General features: G+C 32.7%; 2 protein-coding genes across 10 annotated transcripts in view; one reads left to right on the forward strand and one right to left on the reverse strand.

Annotated features, from left to right (window-relative positions):
- Positions 1 to 2,446: 2,446 nt before the first annotated feature.
- LOC110452249 lies at positions 2,447 to 16,648 on the reverse strand. 9 transcript variants are annotated; one of them, XR_002463163.1, is made up of 6 exons: positions 16,492 to 16,648; positions 9,744 to 9,785; positions 7,758 to 7,867; positions 5,680 to 5,739; positions 4,309 to 4,500; positions 2,447 to 2,716 (listed from the first exon to the last, which is right to left on the reverse strand). XR_002463163.1 is itself a non-coding variant. In XM_021500641.1 (5 exons), the coding sequence occupies exons 1-5, from the start codon at positions 16,586 to 16,588 to the stop codon at positions 2,553 to 2,555; spliced, it is 555 nt and encodes a 184-aa protein (XP_021356316.1). In that variant the 5' UTR covers positions 16,589 to 16,647; the 3' UTR covers positions 2,447 to 2,552. The 9 variants fall into 9 exon arrangements, 4 of the variants coding, with proteins under 4 accessions (XP_021356316.1, XP_021356315.1, XP_021356318.1 ...); XR_002463162.1 differs by lacking the exon at positions 16,492 to 16,648 and adding an exon at positions 11,085 to 11,656; XR_002463161.1 differs by lacking the exon at positions 16,492 to 16,648 and adding an exon at positions 10,709 to 11,070.
- LOC110452248 (interferon-induced protein 44-like) overlaps positions 16,112 to 16,668 on the forward strand; it is a 51,879-nt gene continuing 51,322 nt past the window's right edge. Inside the window, exon 1 of the mRNA XM_021500637.1 lies at positions 16,112 to 16,282. The gene's annotated coding sequence lies outside the window, so the exon portion shown is untranslated. The remainder of the gene's footprint in view (positions 16,283 to 16,668) is intronic.

Below are 16,668 nucleotides of genomic sequence, written 5' to 3' on the forward strand. Positions count from 1 at the left end.
GCAAGTGTTATCTTAATTTCAACTTTCGTTCAAGGTTAATATTCCAAAACAACAATTTGGTGGACAAAAGACTCCACTTCACCCATTTGTTTGTTTGTTCGTTTATCGACAACTGTGGTTCTATATGTATATCTTTAAATACATATACATACATTTATATAGTTTGTCATCAGTAGGATGTTTATATACTTATTTGAGCCAAATTATACAACTGAATTGAAAATAACGTTTGTTCCCACAAGTTCAATATTTTGCTTTTCAAGTTATGGTACCCCCTGTATGTTATGAAAACAGAAAGGGCATATTTTGTCATGCATTATTTCTCAATTTCGTCATTCAAATACATCAAAGAGGTTTGCTATCAGTTTTTAAACAACTATTTTTATACTTTTTTCACTCCTTTATATCTATTGTCTGCATTTTTATATTTTTCTGATGGCCATCAACCGTTTAGGTCCGAAAATCTTACAAACATATTGACATCTACCTTCAAATATACAATAACGTACAATCATTCCATACCAAAATGTGTAAATAGTTACAGATCATAGATGTTTCGAAATGGAAAATGGATCATCTGGCCTAACTTTACCCCCTTCAATTTTTTGTACAAGCTATGCTATACAAAGACATAAAAATAACTCGTATTTTTCTCTTAGCTTCCGGCAAAACGATTGAGATTAAGGGTGAAGGTATTAAAATAAAAGTAAATTAAAGATGCCAGAGCAGGACCGCCAACTTCTGAAATAGAACAATACACTTAGATAATCATATCATCTCTCCTTCGACTACATTCTATAAATCCACCTTAGCTGTTCACATACTAAATCGGACCGGTACTGACCTATTATATGCTATGACATTATCAATGATTGACGTGGGAGACAGTCATATAAGATACACTATGACGACCTAATTGAAGTCCTTGGATGATAATATATCGCAAAAGTTCTGGGAGTATCATCAAAGATAACCTTTGTTCAATGACAGCCATTTTATCTCTATTTTAAACTACATGAGCTGATAAATCCGTGACTTTGATCGCATTCAAGTAGCTAACTCGTGGTAAAACAGATTTTGAACCCGAATCCTGACTTATGATAAACGAGTCATGCTAAATTTGACAGTTTGCGACAGCTCTACCTACTACTTCAGATAACACAGTTGATAACAACAAACAACGCACCACCAATCCCTGATAAAGATTGGTTGGTTTTTCCATCATGAGATAAGACTAATCACCCCCTTTCTATCACAATGAATATGTCCGAATGTTGCAAAATACTCAAACTTTGTGTTCAAAACAAGATTATTAAAGTAAACTTTTGGGGTCAATGCAAAGTTGAAATTGTGTTATGAATAATTTAATGGCAAGTCAACATCAAATTGATATAAACAAAAAGTTCTAAGAGGGATCTTTGCGCCAACTACCAAAATATCTTCATTAGTTCTATGTAAAGATCATTTCTCCCCATTCCACTTATATCTGTCTTTAAAACTTTATCTCTTCAAATCAAAGATGACTGCCTGGCGGCCATTTTGTTTTCTCAATTTCTCAACAGCAAACAAAATTTAAGAAAGAGTGATTGATTGACTCTTGTATAATTGTGTAGATATTATGGAGTTTTCAGTAAAGTGATTGATTGACTCCTGTATTATTGTATAGATATTATGGAGTTTTTAGTAAAGTGATTGATTGACTCCTGTATAATTGTGTAGATATTATGGAGTTTTCAGTAGAGTGGTTGATGATTCCATCTGCTAGATACTGATGAGAGTAAAGAGTAGCAGATGTCTCCCGATATTTTATTTCTAGCTGGTGTGTCGATATATACAGTTGGGTGTAACCTTTACTTCGTATTTAGTGCACTTTGTATTGCACACGTAGTGAACAATGTAGTGTTAACAGTGTTAACTCTAGTGCACAACTATTTTAGCGCCAATGTGTCTGATAATAAGTAGCGTGGAAGGGGTAGAGGGCACCAAAGCGTAATGAGAAACTAACCCTTACACAAGTCCCGCAGAAACTATTTAAGGCAACAATTTAAGTTACAGAATCAGCGAACAATATATTACTTATAGCACACAATTTGCTAATATATGATACAATGTTACTACACATGTTAACACTAGTCAGAGATAAATATAGGCACGAATGTATAAAAATATAATCTAAATTGGGCAATTTTGTTTAGATACGTGTACGAATGTCAATCTACAATAATAAACATTAATACAATGTGTTTTCTAAATATTAGGAATACTCTAATCACAAGTTACTTTTATTGTACCGATTGTTAAGTAGTGATGGCAGGTTCCTTTTTTTTCGAAAAAACTTAATATTGGAGAATTCATTTCTTGTTTTGTTTTAATGTATACAAAACTATTTGTTTAGACAGGTAGCGTATCATGATCTGAAGTTTGAATGAAAATTACAATAAAATCATGATTATTAAAGTCTGTTTATTAAAGTCAAATGCCAGCAACGATTGACAGAGTGACAGATAGTGTGTAAATCGGAAATTTAAACCACTGTCAAGCACACAATGTTTTTATATTTTCATCAAAGCCTGTAAGGCTTCTTTGTTTTCTACTGTCTTTGTAGACATGAGCTCACATTTGCTATAGTTTTTTGTATAACGGATGAAGAGAGCATTGTCTAGTTTCCAATCGAAGTCTTCTTTACACAGTATCAATATGGTACGTCCTGCGGCTTCTGCAAATCAAAAGAAACATCGAGTTATTTTCAATATATATATATAAGGAATTGTGCTTGAATACACAATGATTTTTACAATGTATTGCATGTCGATGTTTTCTTTGTCATTGTATTGTTTTCAACGTCACTATGATTTTTTTATTGACGACGTCACTAAATTTGTTGACTATACAAATATTGATGACGTCGTGTACCCAACGGTTTAAGCCCTAGAAGGCAGAAAGGCCTGGCGGTAGATCTGACAGATTTATTATTTTGGTCTATATTTTTCCTTCTTGTTTATTTATTATCTACTATAAATAGCATTTTTTTTATATATTTATTTATTTATTTGAACTTATTTTCTAGCATTTCAATAACTAATTCATTTTGATATTCAATGATTTTGATACGTTATCATAGTTCTTTTTTAAAATCCCCTTTTCCACAGCCAAATCATGTAACTATGAATTACAATTGTTTATACTGGCATGACTGTTTATACTGGCATGACAGTAGTAAAAATATATTGTTTCTGACAACAAAATCAATATGTTGAGAAACTACAATTAAACGTTATAAAGATGAACTATACAATCAAATGCTCAACAATAGTGTTCTTAGAGTTCAAATACAACATGGACAGAACAAGATTTGGAACTTGGACTACCGATCATTATACGGTCATTCTAACAATATGGGCTACATGCTCAACGGTAGAAACATGGCTTACTTCCCCTACCGAAAAACCCGAAGCAAAATAATGGATAGGTAATTAATATGTGTTTGGCATGCAGTTGGACACGGATCCAAAAATTTTAACAGGTTGCCTCAAAGTTGGAAATAAGTATGCACGTAAAATGTTTTTATATCATATACACCTGTTCGAAACTTAAAAAAAGGAAAGGTATTTGCATGGCAACAGAGTAACTGTAACAACTAGGTAATCGAAATTTGCAGTCTTCAAATACATTTTTATATAATAAATGTTCTTAGGCATTTCCTAACCAAAATGTATTCGTGGCTGTATTGGAAGCTGTGTATCCAGTGAACTCGATCAGATCACTTTTACTTAATCCACAGCTTGGTAAATATGTTTCTTTTATTAATCTACATATTCATTTCATTTTTAATTTATTTTTGTTACAAACAACGCACAATTTACAGAAAAAAGGTATCATACATTACATGTACAGACCAGTACCTGTAACACGTTACACTCAGAACCATACCTTGGCATATACCGTTAGCCACACACACACATGACTCATACCTTTACACTTCACACACATTAAAAAGCATATGATGCACGTAATTTATCTTACATTACTTCAATACTACATCACGCTCTCAACAACACTTCAAAAATATATATTAACATATGTTTTAAAGTCTTTTGACTTATAAAGATTTGTTTAAAATAAAATTATTTATCGATTAACCGTTAAATAATTAAAAGTCATATAAGTGTTTTGCGTTGTAAAAACATCAATTATCATATTAAATAAGCATTAGCAGTATCCAGTTTTGATATTTATTTGTTTTACTTTGACATGATTCAAACTCTGACTTAGGTTCCTAAAGCTTACTAAAATTAGAAACATTCTTACTTTTTTTAACATCTTCAGTATAGTCTGCTGGCCTTTCTGGAGCGAATAATCCAGTCAATTTTAGTTGACATTCATCAGGACCACCTCTTACGATCTCCACACTTTTTCCGGTTATGTTACTTAAAAGAATTTCCAGTGGTTTGTGGAGGCTATCAATCACATCTTTCACTTCATAAAGGAAATCTAGATAAACTAAAATGTGAACAAAAATGCAGCATTGGTTAATTGTCAACTTATTGAAAGTAAAATAATATTAATTTTTTTTTTTTTTTTTTCAACGATTTATCTATTTTACAACTGTATGTTTTATAAATAAAAGCTAGCCAAATGTTTGCACAATTTTGCTGTCATATTTATCTTATCATTGATCAGAGGATTTTTGGAAAGGGGAAATTACAGAAATAAACCAATTTATTAAAATACAGTATACTAATATCGAAATTAACATTATTTATTTTACATTGTGGGGAGTAAAAGAGATACGGAGAAACTAGAAACAGGAATTACAGGGACACCAAAGCTATGTAAATGAAAAACTTTATCAGATCTTCTCTTTAATATGTACACCGAAGTTTAACAGTGTGTAGAGTACCACATTTGTCCTGCTTTCTCATAAATACCAAATCTATCGTGATGTCGATTTATAATGCTATTTAGTCATTATATTGCGGTGTTTTAGAATATTTGCTTGATCTTTATCATCAGAGATGTGGTCAGTATACACCGATAAAGGAATCAATCTCAGTGAATCGTTTTAATTTGAGCCATTAACGATGACAGATATAGTTATCCGGTGATTATGATGATATTTACAGGTGAAAATCTGGAAATACCCACCATCGAGATGTTATTAAAAAATGTTATGATTTTTTTTTTCTTCATGAAACAATGCGCTTTCAAAAGATTTCCCTTTTCTACAACAAAAAATCCATTTCGAAAAAGAATAGAAGGCTAAGCATATTAAAAGTATTTTAGGGATTTTATTGTTTCCTGTTATTTGCAATGTTACTGTGTACAGCATTTTTTGATGTCTTACAAATAATTAATCTAGAAATGCCGCAACTGTTCAAAATATAGTAGAGTTACTTTAAAAAAGTAGATTTATTTCAAATTAAAGTGGAACACTCGGAGACTATTCAGCAGGTACTGAATCGAATTTCCGGTTAACGACAGCAAATGGCGTAGTTCCTTATCCTTATCATTAACTGGTAATCGGAAAGATTGAAACATGGAAGCATTATTAGTCCGTGTATCGTCTTGTGAAATAATGGAAAATGCATCAGTAAGATTTCTCTGGTTATCACGCAAGCTTAGGTCTGTAAGCATGCATGAATATAACGGTATTTCCAGAATGAATTTATTTGTTATTACCTTTAATCTTAGGTGTTCCTTCTGTCTTTCCTTCTTTGTTCGATAGTCCAGTATTGCCATCTGTTAGATATCACAGGGAAAATAAAAAATAATGAGATATTTAGCTTTCGTTTTTTTAATTATTTCTAGTTGATATGAGCTATGAGCCTGAAGCTGTGATAATTGGAAAAGAAATGTTTGAAGATGTTTAAATATCAACTAAGGTAAGTTATTGTTAAAGTTTTCTCGTACAGTTTGCATTTTACACTTCTAATATCTGTTTACAAACAAATCGACAGAGCGTGTGTTAATATCTGACACATGCATTCTCGTATTCAAGATCAATTGCAGACTGAACGACAAAAACTTATACAATTATTTACTCAAGAAGTGGATATTTGCAAACGTATTCAAAATGCCAATTAAACATTTGCACTTGTAACGCTGTGTTTGTTAATTTGTATTCGACTGCATTACAGGGTACCTTATCAAAACATGGACATATGCTAATTATGTTGATGTGATGTGATTCATATCAGCATAGCATATATGAATAAGATGCACATGACGTGAACCATACATGGTTACGGTATGGAATGTACATGGTGCATACAATGCTAACACGTGTGCTATAGGGTATGTACATAATGTATAGGAAGATAGCATATTTGCGATAGGGTATGTACATAGTGTATAGGACGATCGCATGTGTGTACAATCGAAATATATGTTAAACACACTGTCTTCACATGGCGAGACAATTTTTGTATCGCACATTAGCTCACCTGGCTATTCGGCTACCATTTTGGGATAAACGGAGGATGGTGGTTCCTCAGGGGCAGATGACTTGGGCAAAAAACGAAAACAGAAACGTGCTAGGCATGAGGAGAATAAACATGCTACCAGGATTGATCCAGATCATTCCCTTGGGACTAAACGTATGTTATAACACGGTATCATTTGAGATACCAACCAAGTATCTAATAAAAATACGATCATACCCTTGGTGTCTTACCAAAGGGATTAAGTCCATCATGAAGCTTGTATTTCTTGTAATCCTTTAATAAACTGGTGCGGCATTCAGCAGATTTTAAATTGAAAAGTAAAATGCTAGTAAAGCCATTAAAGCAATCTTGTTGCTTAACCATTGCGTGAAAGTTTTCTTGGCTTCTTCTGGTTATTTTTGTAAAAACTAATTAAAACCATAACAATCAAAACAATTTTGGGAAAAGAATTGTCAGATTCACACCAACGGTCTATGGAGGATTGGTTTGGTTATATTTTGTTTGACGTCAAAGGTGATTTAAGGACGTGCCTCCATATGCGCTCTGTTCGCTTGCATGTGTGTATGTGTGCCGGAAACAGGGTATTTTGGTGTAGTAGCGTCCTGGTGATACCGCGGATTTGATGCTATATGCTATCTCACTGAAACACCTCAAAAAGTACCCAGCATAACATTCCGCCCGGTCTCATTATACTGACAACGGGTGAATCAGTTGTTACAATTGCCCTTAATGCTGAATGTTAAACAGGAAATAACAATTACTATTTTAAGGTCTTTAGTTTGTCCTGGCCAGTGGACAGAACCCATTACATTCCTCACATGGCCAAACGTCCCACGTTAAAGCCGGAGTGAGGTGCTGTTAAGGAAGGGCTAGAATAAAATGAAGGTACCAACTATTGCAATTGGCACAGCAGCTTTATTTTGTCCGTTTTTGTTTCCCCATTGAGGCAGTTTTAATACCAGGCATTACGTCTTTTGAATTATATAGCTTTTTGGTCTTGATTGCTATTTCTCCAAGTATGTCATTTACTGTGTTTTTGACTTTTTCTCTAGCTTAAGGTTTATTTATGTCTTTACAATATCTATCAAAATCTGTCTCGGGTTTAAGAACTAAGCTCTTCAAATATTACAACTATTTGCAAATTCATCGGTCATTTCAGTAATGGTGTAGAGTTCGGAGGGTCTCGGATTCGAGTCCGAGTTTGGCTGTGCATTTCTCTCTCTGGTTACAGTGTGGCCAACCTGAACCTCGGTTGTAAAAAGTGATGTCTGGGGAACAAAGACTAATAAAAAAGAGGGAGGAATGTAGTCTTACGGGACTAGGTCGATCGTCCGCGTCCATGTAGTTCAGTTAGTAGAGCGTCTCTATAGGGTTCGGATGGTCCCGGGTTCGAATACTGCTCTGGCCGTGCATTTCTCTTTCTCCTAATACAGTACAATAACAGCAATAAGAGTAGTTTTCGACTCCGCAATCATCTAATTGACGTACGTGAATCACCGAGCACACTAAGTAAGCTAGATCGATTTATATACATTCACAACATATCGAAGGCTAGCACATGTACTACCCTTCTTTACTTTGTATTTTAGTGCAAATACAACTTTGTACCGCCATGTTGAGAACGCATTATTTACACAAAGTATATTAATTAGTATAGGTAAATTTCAAAGAGAATCAACAACAATTTCAAATGACAACATCGAAACTGTATAAAGAAAACTCTTGGATAATTTTGATATCAAGGCATCAACTATAAAAGTCACATATCATGTTAATACTGACAAATGTATGGCAAACTAAATGGTATTTTCTAATGGATTGATTTTCGTTGCATTTAAATTTAATATCCAGATATATCTTCGTTTTTTAACCTTAGCAAGGTTCTTTTTTCAATTAAGGATTGAATCTTACTTTGATCGATTTCATTGGATGAACTGCTAGGCGGTGCTTCATGAATTTGTTTCAAGACCAACGCAAAACTGATGTTGTTTACTAAATAATTTTCTTATTCTCTTTTGAACATTTCTTGTAAAAAACAGCCACATGGGAAATGTTATTTCTTGTCAAAATTATGAACTCGTATACTTTTATTTAATTTATTTTGAACAGGAAAACAAATATAGGTATCACAATTCAGTCACGTGTAAAAACTAAGTAAACTATAAATCATACTTGAAAATGGCCTATTATATCGAATTTCCGCGGTCTATGATATATTGAAGTTATTTTTCGTGTCACATGTAAATGCAGGACAGGATGTTGAAATTTTCTTCTAGAATTTATTTACATGTTTGCATTTTATAATGAATAACAAGTATTGTTATTTGTTGTTACTTGTTTTGTAATTGGTTCAACGCACACATGATCAATACATTACTATTGAAAAAATATTCAGAATGCAAACGAAGTTTATGGTGTGAACGTTAACGCTAGAAATACTTAATATACAAGAGGCTCATTGGCCTAAACGATGAACGAAGATAAAGTTTAAGCGAAATTGGGGGGGGGGCCTGGGTAGTTCAGCTGCAGTAAAATAAGAATTCTATCTAAGTCTGAATGCATGGAAATCAACAAATTACCCCAAAATGTCATTACCATATACAAAAAATAATTATATGTTCCAACCTGACCAGAGAAAATATGGGTGAATGAAATTGACAATTCGATAAAGTGCATTAGGGCTCTTGTCAGTCAGGCCCCTGATCGGGTAAGCTCTATTTTGAGTATGAAATCTTATTTCAATAGATAGGTTTTGGTTACAACCAAGTTTCATCAAAATGTCACAGATAGTTACAGGATAGAAGTAAAAGAAAAGTTATTTAAGATTTTGCAATAAGTGTCCCCTATTAAACCCGCTTAGAGGTCAGCCCCTTCTTGCTATGATATGGTACAGTGTAGGTATCATTTAAGCGTCATTTCAAGAAATGCGGATGAAAATCCATACGCAATTTATTTTGAAGACTGTACTGGCTACTCATGTTTCTGTATTATAATCTGTCCAAATACCAACTAATGATCAAGATACGTTTATGCCTTGTTTGCATTTGATTTCGAAACTTTATTATCAGCGTTTTATCGCTGGCTTTTCTAGTTCTTAAACAAGCCTGTATCCAAATTTCTCACTACAATTAAAAAACAATTTACAATACAGAGACCACCGTAAAATCCCATCGTCATTATGTTTATGTAAACTGAAGCTTTCGATAGGCAAACTGCTACCGGTACATGTATACTTCACTTGTATGAGTGTTACACACAATAACCTAGCAACTATAAGTCTTTATTTCAAGTTGTATTTACCTTTGGGACTTTCCGGCGGATGCTTTTTTTCTTTCTCTATATCTACAGACAAAATGATGAAAAGAAATTAAAAACATAAATAATGGTATTTTCAGAATATTACAGCTTCTAATGGGGAAAAACTATCGAAGTCATTTCGTAAAACACTATACTAAATTTCCTCAAGGTTTGACAAACATCAAATGCGAATTTCTTTTAGTTTCAAAGTTAGACGAAAGTTAAAATGTTTTACAAAATTTTCAGCATAGGTTCAATGTTATTTCTTGCTTGAAGCACTCGCCAAATCAGTAAAGAAAATAACACAAATGACATATCTGATTTTGAAAAACCCCATTGAGATACTGTGTCTTTAACGTGTAAATATATGTTTTAGATTTACATATAACTCAGGGAAAAAGAATTTCCCCGATAGTAAAAAAAACTCATGCCTATCACTTAGTAATAACTTGGAGGAATTCTGCAAAACTAAATGAGAGACTGTTATTTTGTTTAAATTCTTACTTCTTTTAGTTCCTTTAAACTGATTAACTTTAATAACTATTAACATTTCTAAAGTTTTCCTATGCTTGTTTATCTAGTTTTCTATATTTTACTACTTGGTTTCTTGAAAGTACATTTTTGTTCTGGAGGAAGACGAGATTTCAAATAAGAACTCATTGTATTAAAGGTTCTAAATCTTATTTAACATAAAGACATCTACCTTTTTCGTTGAACCTCGACACCATCTCCACTCCACACCCCTTACCTCACTCATTCAGTGTTACGATGCTTAATCATTTTTAAATAACGTAAGCAAAACCGATGATTTTAAAAGGACGAATAAGATGCCATCTTATAGTCTTGCAAAAAAAGCTTACAATATCACAAACGACAAATGTAAATAATTTAAACCAAGAAATGTATTTCTTCAATAAGTAATGTACATTTTGGTAACAATTAATTCTAACTTAATACTATATACTCACAGACAGCTATTTTCCCAACATCCCACGAAATGCGGATCAATATTAAAGCAATGAAAAAGAGAAGAATAGGCGTAGCAACATCGATAATTAGTTTGGTATTGTTATTCATGTCTAACTCTGTTTCACAGGATTAAGATATGAAGCATTAAACCTTTAGTAACATGTCAGTAGCTCGGTATATTTGCACAACAATTTGCATGTGACGTTTATCGCACGTGGCAACATATTAAGCTATGCGGTGAGACAAAAACAGCTTTGATGAGTAGTTTGTTTTCCTTAACTGTCGCGTATTTAGCTCAAGTTCAGAAAGCCCATTATCTGACTTGTCATGAGGAAAAATGTGCTTTGTAGTATTTGTCATCGGCTATATACTTACTTTATCTGGACCTTTATAAACATGCGATTAAGCTATCTTGGTTGCTACATTTAACCCAGTAGCTTTACTTCACCACTCCACCAACGCATAAATTGACAAATGACATATTGCTGTATTCTTTTTGAGATATACCAACACATAAATCGATTGGGCGATTGGCTACAGACCTCGCAGCCATAAGGATAACATCACATATAATTTCCCCACCAACGACCATATACGCCTCAATACGACACTGAATTATGAAGTTAAAGATCATATTAATACATTATGTATATCGGATCAAACAACAAAAATGTTGCAGAGCGCATAAAATCGGTCAGCTAAAGCCGAGATATTGACGTGTAAAATGAAACATTTTTACCTGGCATATGCCGAAAAAACCGATAAAGAGGGAAATGAAACAATAAGTCACTTTATGTTGCTGATCAACGATGTTAATTCTTGAATTTTATCTGGGAGTCAGTTTTAAATCACCTCCGTTGATCTACATCCTGTCGTCGTCGTTAAACGGTGCCATTTCGTGACCAGTTTCTGTGCCCCATTATTTATATCACAGACTTATATTCTGTATACTATATACCGCTTATGCCAATAAAGTAAAAACATTTCAAGGATTATTGTAACGTTTGTTAAAATGTATGATGTATTTTATATAACTATTCTTAACTAACATTTTATTGTAACATGAAGAGATTGTGTCTTCCTTATTCCAAAATACGTACAAACAGTTACAAGTTTACTTTCATCACGGAATTGAATTACTAGTGCTGACGGCAGCAGGCCCAGGGCACATCTTTATACAATGTACCTGTGTCCTGGTATGACAGCAAAGTAATGTCAGCAGGTGGGCAAGGGATACCTTAAGTAAGTACGTATGATATGTGTCTTACAATATTCTAATTAAAAACAATATCCCCAGCCTAAATAAAGGGGGAAATGAATGAGAATAAATCTCAAGGTTAATATGCCTAAATAATATGTGTAAGCACTATCACAGAGTGGTTCGCATTATATTCCCATAACCAGTACAATTACATCACCCGATCTGATGAGGTGGTTCAATAATAAGTTACTCGTATTTGTTGACTCCTCACGTGAGTGAAATGATCAGGTTCTCCTTCAGCGAAATTCCCTAAATAGATGTATTACCTATGACGGATGTGTATTTGTATACTACCTAAACCTAACTGCATTGCATAAAGAAAAAAAAAATGCTGAAATAGTTCAACAAGACAAGGCAATTCATGCCACACAGTTTTATTACTCGGGATAATGATTTTACGTACGTCAATTTATACTCATTTTGAGCATGTGTTATTATATCAATGCATATTTTTGTCAATTTCAATCGCATGTGTAAATATTGAAAAGCAGGAGATGGTCGTGTTTCATTAACTTTTGACTCATAATATTTTCTAAATATCAATTAAATAATAAAATGTATAATATCAAAAGTACTAAATTAACGAATTATGTACAGTAGTGTACACGCATTTAAGGATACCTTATCCTCATGTGTCTGCTGTCACCCGTATTCAGCACATTGTTTGCCCCTTAGATAGGAAGAAAACATTAGTTAAATTTAAAAAGAATGTAGTTAAAATGTATACACTACTTTATGTATATACAGAGATATTAACTTTCACCAATCACTGACGACAGAATATATCAATAAATAGCCGAAGAGTTTGCATATCGAACTCACGATCGATGATTCCCAGGTATGGACTACATTGTACCAACATTGATGCGATAGCCGCTGGGGCAAAGATGTGGTATTTTTTTTTTTAGAAAAATCACAATATGACTGAAACGGAGGCAATCACGACATGCGCACTTTTTAACAATTCATTGTATCATATGAAGCATTTTAAAAGCGTAATGTAGCAATTAATTTGGGTACATTTAGGGAAGGTCAAACAACTTTTGATCCAAAACCGGACGTTTTTAGTCTCTTTTCATAGTACATTTTAACTGTCCCTGGCTAGATTAATTATCATATCTCTCCCTCAAATTAGCTATCATGTTTAACGTTACAAAGAGGACATTTCAATAGTTTCCCTTGGAATAAGAGTGTATACTCAACATACTTATCACGTTTTTTTCTATTATCTGGTGAAATATGCTAAGAAATTGTTATCGATTGTGTATTTTGCAACGCCATTCTCAAACAACCACTTATTCTACCATTTCTTTATCAAAGTCTAAACTGACAATATGTAGCTTTAAATGCTGCAAATGGAAAGAACCGTTATGATTGGTCAAACATATTTTTTGCACTCTTTCTATTTCTATATGACAATCACTTTTGACATCTGCCATATTATGAAATATATCAGTTTTATCACGTTGATATCAACGTCATAGAATTGCACATGGTTTATTTTTTTGATTTGTTCGCAATTTGTTTTAAAATGTCGTTACATGTATCAACGCGGCTAAAACGCTGTATGCTTTTACATTTGTGATCAGTACGCAAATCTGTTATAAAAATACTGTAACTAGGAACATATATATGATATGATTCCTACCGATATGAAAAAGATATGTTCAAATAGATACAAACTAACATCATTTGTAAGATTAACTGTCTTCTTGACGTTGGTGGTAATACAACTTTTACGCTTTATCTTTAAGTCCAGTAATACAGAAAACATTAAAGCCTATATAAAAGTGATATTATTTTTTATGTAGAAAAAAGTGCTAACATATTATTACTTACATTTTGTGCAGAAGATAATAATTGAATTGTAAGAATCTCATAAAAATCTATTTGGAATTTTCTACTGCTGCTTGTTTTTATGATGGGGCTGTTTAACAGGTTCTGTTTAAAAAATTTTTTTTATATTAATTTCCTTTGTTAAGGCCTATTAAATGAAATAAATACGCGCGTTAGTTTGCAGTCAATTACGCATACATATATAATGGAATGTAGAAAAGAAAAAAAAAAGATTATATTATGAACAAGCCAAAATTATAGATATAAATACAATGTACAATAATCATATATATAGATTTAACTCACAAATATTTTGGCATAACAGACTATTAACAACCAGCATATTGTTAATTTGTGATTCAAACATTCAATAAAGTGATAATGGGGCTCCAGATAAGGTCTCTAATGATTTTGAGTATATGAATATCTAGATTGATTAAAACTTACTAAGAGATCGCGTAAAAACCTTGATGAGAAACATGCTGTTGTTTTTGGTTTGGTTTGGTTTGTGTTTTACGTCCTATTAACAGCTATGGACATGTTGTTATTGTAACAAAATGCATTTTAACAGGATTTGTGAGTTGGTTTGCTAAAAAAAGCTCAACCTAATACTTATGTGAAAATGAATAAATGAAAGATTAACATAAAAGACAAATAAGTAAATAAATTAATGTTATTTAAAACTTGCTACAATTAAGAGCCATTTTATTTATGATGCCGTCACATATGTTGGTTGGAAGGAGCATCTCCGTTTTCAAAAATTACCTAAAGCTGAGAGATTTCCTTGCAAATGTGTTTTATATTGGGAATTATCCCGTGAAAAGGGCTTCCTTTTTTAATTAGATAATACAAAATTGCAGTTAATTGACAGATATAAATGAAAACTGACTTAATGATCCAGTTACATGCATAAATATTCCTTGAAAGATGACGCCCTGTTTCCGTTGTGACGGTCCTTTTGCATAATATTTTATCCTACCAGATCAATCAGTAGATGTTTTTCATGAAATCGATACATACCACTAAGATGAAAACAACCATTAGTGTACTATGATCGATTTGCTCATAATTAAATATATCTAAATACTTATTATGTTTAAGTGATAAATTGAGCTTGGATACTCTTTCTTTTATGATATATATTTCTCTGGCGTAAATAATTATAAGACTTTTCCTTTTTGAAGGAAGGTAACAGGTTTGTCATTTCCATTTCATTACCGTTTTAATCAGAAATTAAAATGATTCTAAAAAAGTATGTATCATGACGTGTGTAAATATAATTCCATCCTCATTCTCATGTCTTAAACATTGGTATGACCAAAATGAACATTTTGTTTTTATGAAATCAAAATAAAAAAAAATAAAAAAATATTGAATTATTTGAACCAACTTTATATATCTCTTATTTATATGACTTGCTTAGTCAGCTTTAACAAAATATACTATATACTTTTGAAAAAAACAATAGTGCAATACATGCGGTATTGTTTTCCAATATCTCTTTTCAATATGGCAAAAGAAGAAAAAAAATCGCGATTCACAGTCCAGTTTGAAGCCGTGTACTCATGACATTGCGTTATGCAGACTGAACGGGTTTTTTCTTTTTCGAATTTCCAAAATTAGATTTCATTTACAAATACTTCACAAGTAACATTTAGGTAAGTTCGAAACCAGGAAAATATTATATCTTTTTCCACCTAATTAAGAAAATCTACGATGTAACATTAATAAAACGTTAAAATTCAAAGTTCTAAAACAGTTATTTTAAATGCATAATTATATTTATAGATTTGCACTGTGAATTATTTTAAGCGAATTTTTAATATGAGCTGTATGCTGTGAACTTTCTTATTTAATGCACAGAATTTCAAGTGTACTGTCAAATGTAAACACATTAATGCATTTATTAACTGAACCATTAGCATAATATTCAAAAGAATACAATATACAAAAACATGATCATAATAAAGTCAAAGCGCAAAAATCGCTAAAATAAAGTACAATGTTATGTGTACATTGATTCTTTGACAACAGAACCCATCTGTGCTGAATTAAATTTTAACAAGAAAGCAAACATACTCATTGTTATGCTTACAGGGCTTCTATAATGCATCGTAATCTAAATGATAGATAGAAATATGAAACCCACAATTGAAAGTGTCTCTATCAAACTTGCTTAAGAGTATATCTGATGTTAGTTGTTAATCAGAACAAATAATGACAAACCGAGGAGACTGCTATTTTTGTTTGGTTTGTTTGTGTTTTATGACCTATAGTCATTTAAGGACGTGCCAGGTTAGGGTGGTGGAGGAAAGCCGGAGAACCTGGAGAAAAAGCCACAGACCTACAGCAAGTTCCTAGCGACTGCCCCACGTAGGCCTCAAACCCGCTACCTAACGGTGTAGGGCTAGTGGTAGCAGAATGTAACATGCCTTAACCACATGGGCACCGCGGCTTCTAACCGAGACGGCTACAGGCATGTTAACATAGCTAACGAACATGATATTCAGTTGTGTTTTTTTTTATCGTGGTTCATTCTCGGTCAACAATATTTCCCACTGGATGGAAAATCGTTTCCAATTTAGTTATTGAAATACACATTTAATATCAATACTTGTTAATATTTGAAATATTGCAGTTCATGTTCACTGAATTAGATAAAAAAAATCTTAGCGTTAATCGTACCTTTTCTCCGACAGCCCTTGCAACAAAACAGCCATTCCAAACAATCCCTAATTTTACGGTAGAAAAAATTTATCACGCAGGAAATCCAACAGCACATTTCAATATCGTAACATATGCTGTGTGTTAAGCGGCGAGGTAAGGCAGACCAGCTATGTTTTATCAGTGAAAATGACTAGA

Source organism: Mizuhopecten yessoensis, unplaced genomic scaffold (genome assembly GCF_002113885.1).
Source record: "Mizuhopecten yessoensis strain PY_sf001 unplaced genomic scaffold, ASM211388v2 scaffold6505, whole genome shotgun sequence".
Classification (NCBI taxonomy): domain Eukaryota; kingdom Metazoa; phylum Mollusca; class Bivalvia; order Pectinida; family Pectinidae; genus Mizuhopecten; species Mizuhopecten yessoensis.

Bases quoted from the DNA above. Each gene is read 5' to 3' on its own strand.
- LOC110452249 (XM_021500640.1), bottom strand. From the start codon at position 10,817: ATGAATAACAATACCAAACTAATTATCGATGTTGCTACGCCTATTCTT. The intron at 5,740-9,743 runs GTAAATACAACT...GATATCTAACAG, and splicing joins TCCGCCGGAAAGTCCCAAAG to ATGGCAATACTGGACTATCG. The intron at 4,501-5,679 runs GTAATAACAAAT...TTCACATTTTAG, and splicing joins AGGAACACCTAAGATTAAAG to TTTATCTAGATTTCCTTTAT.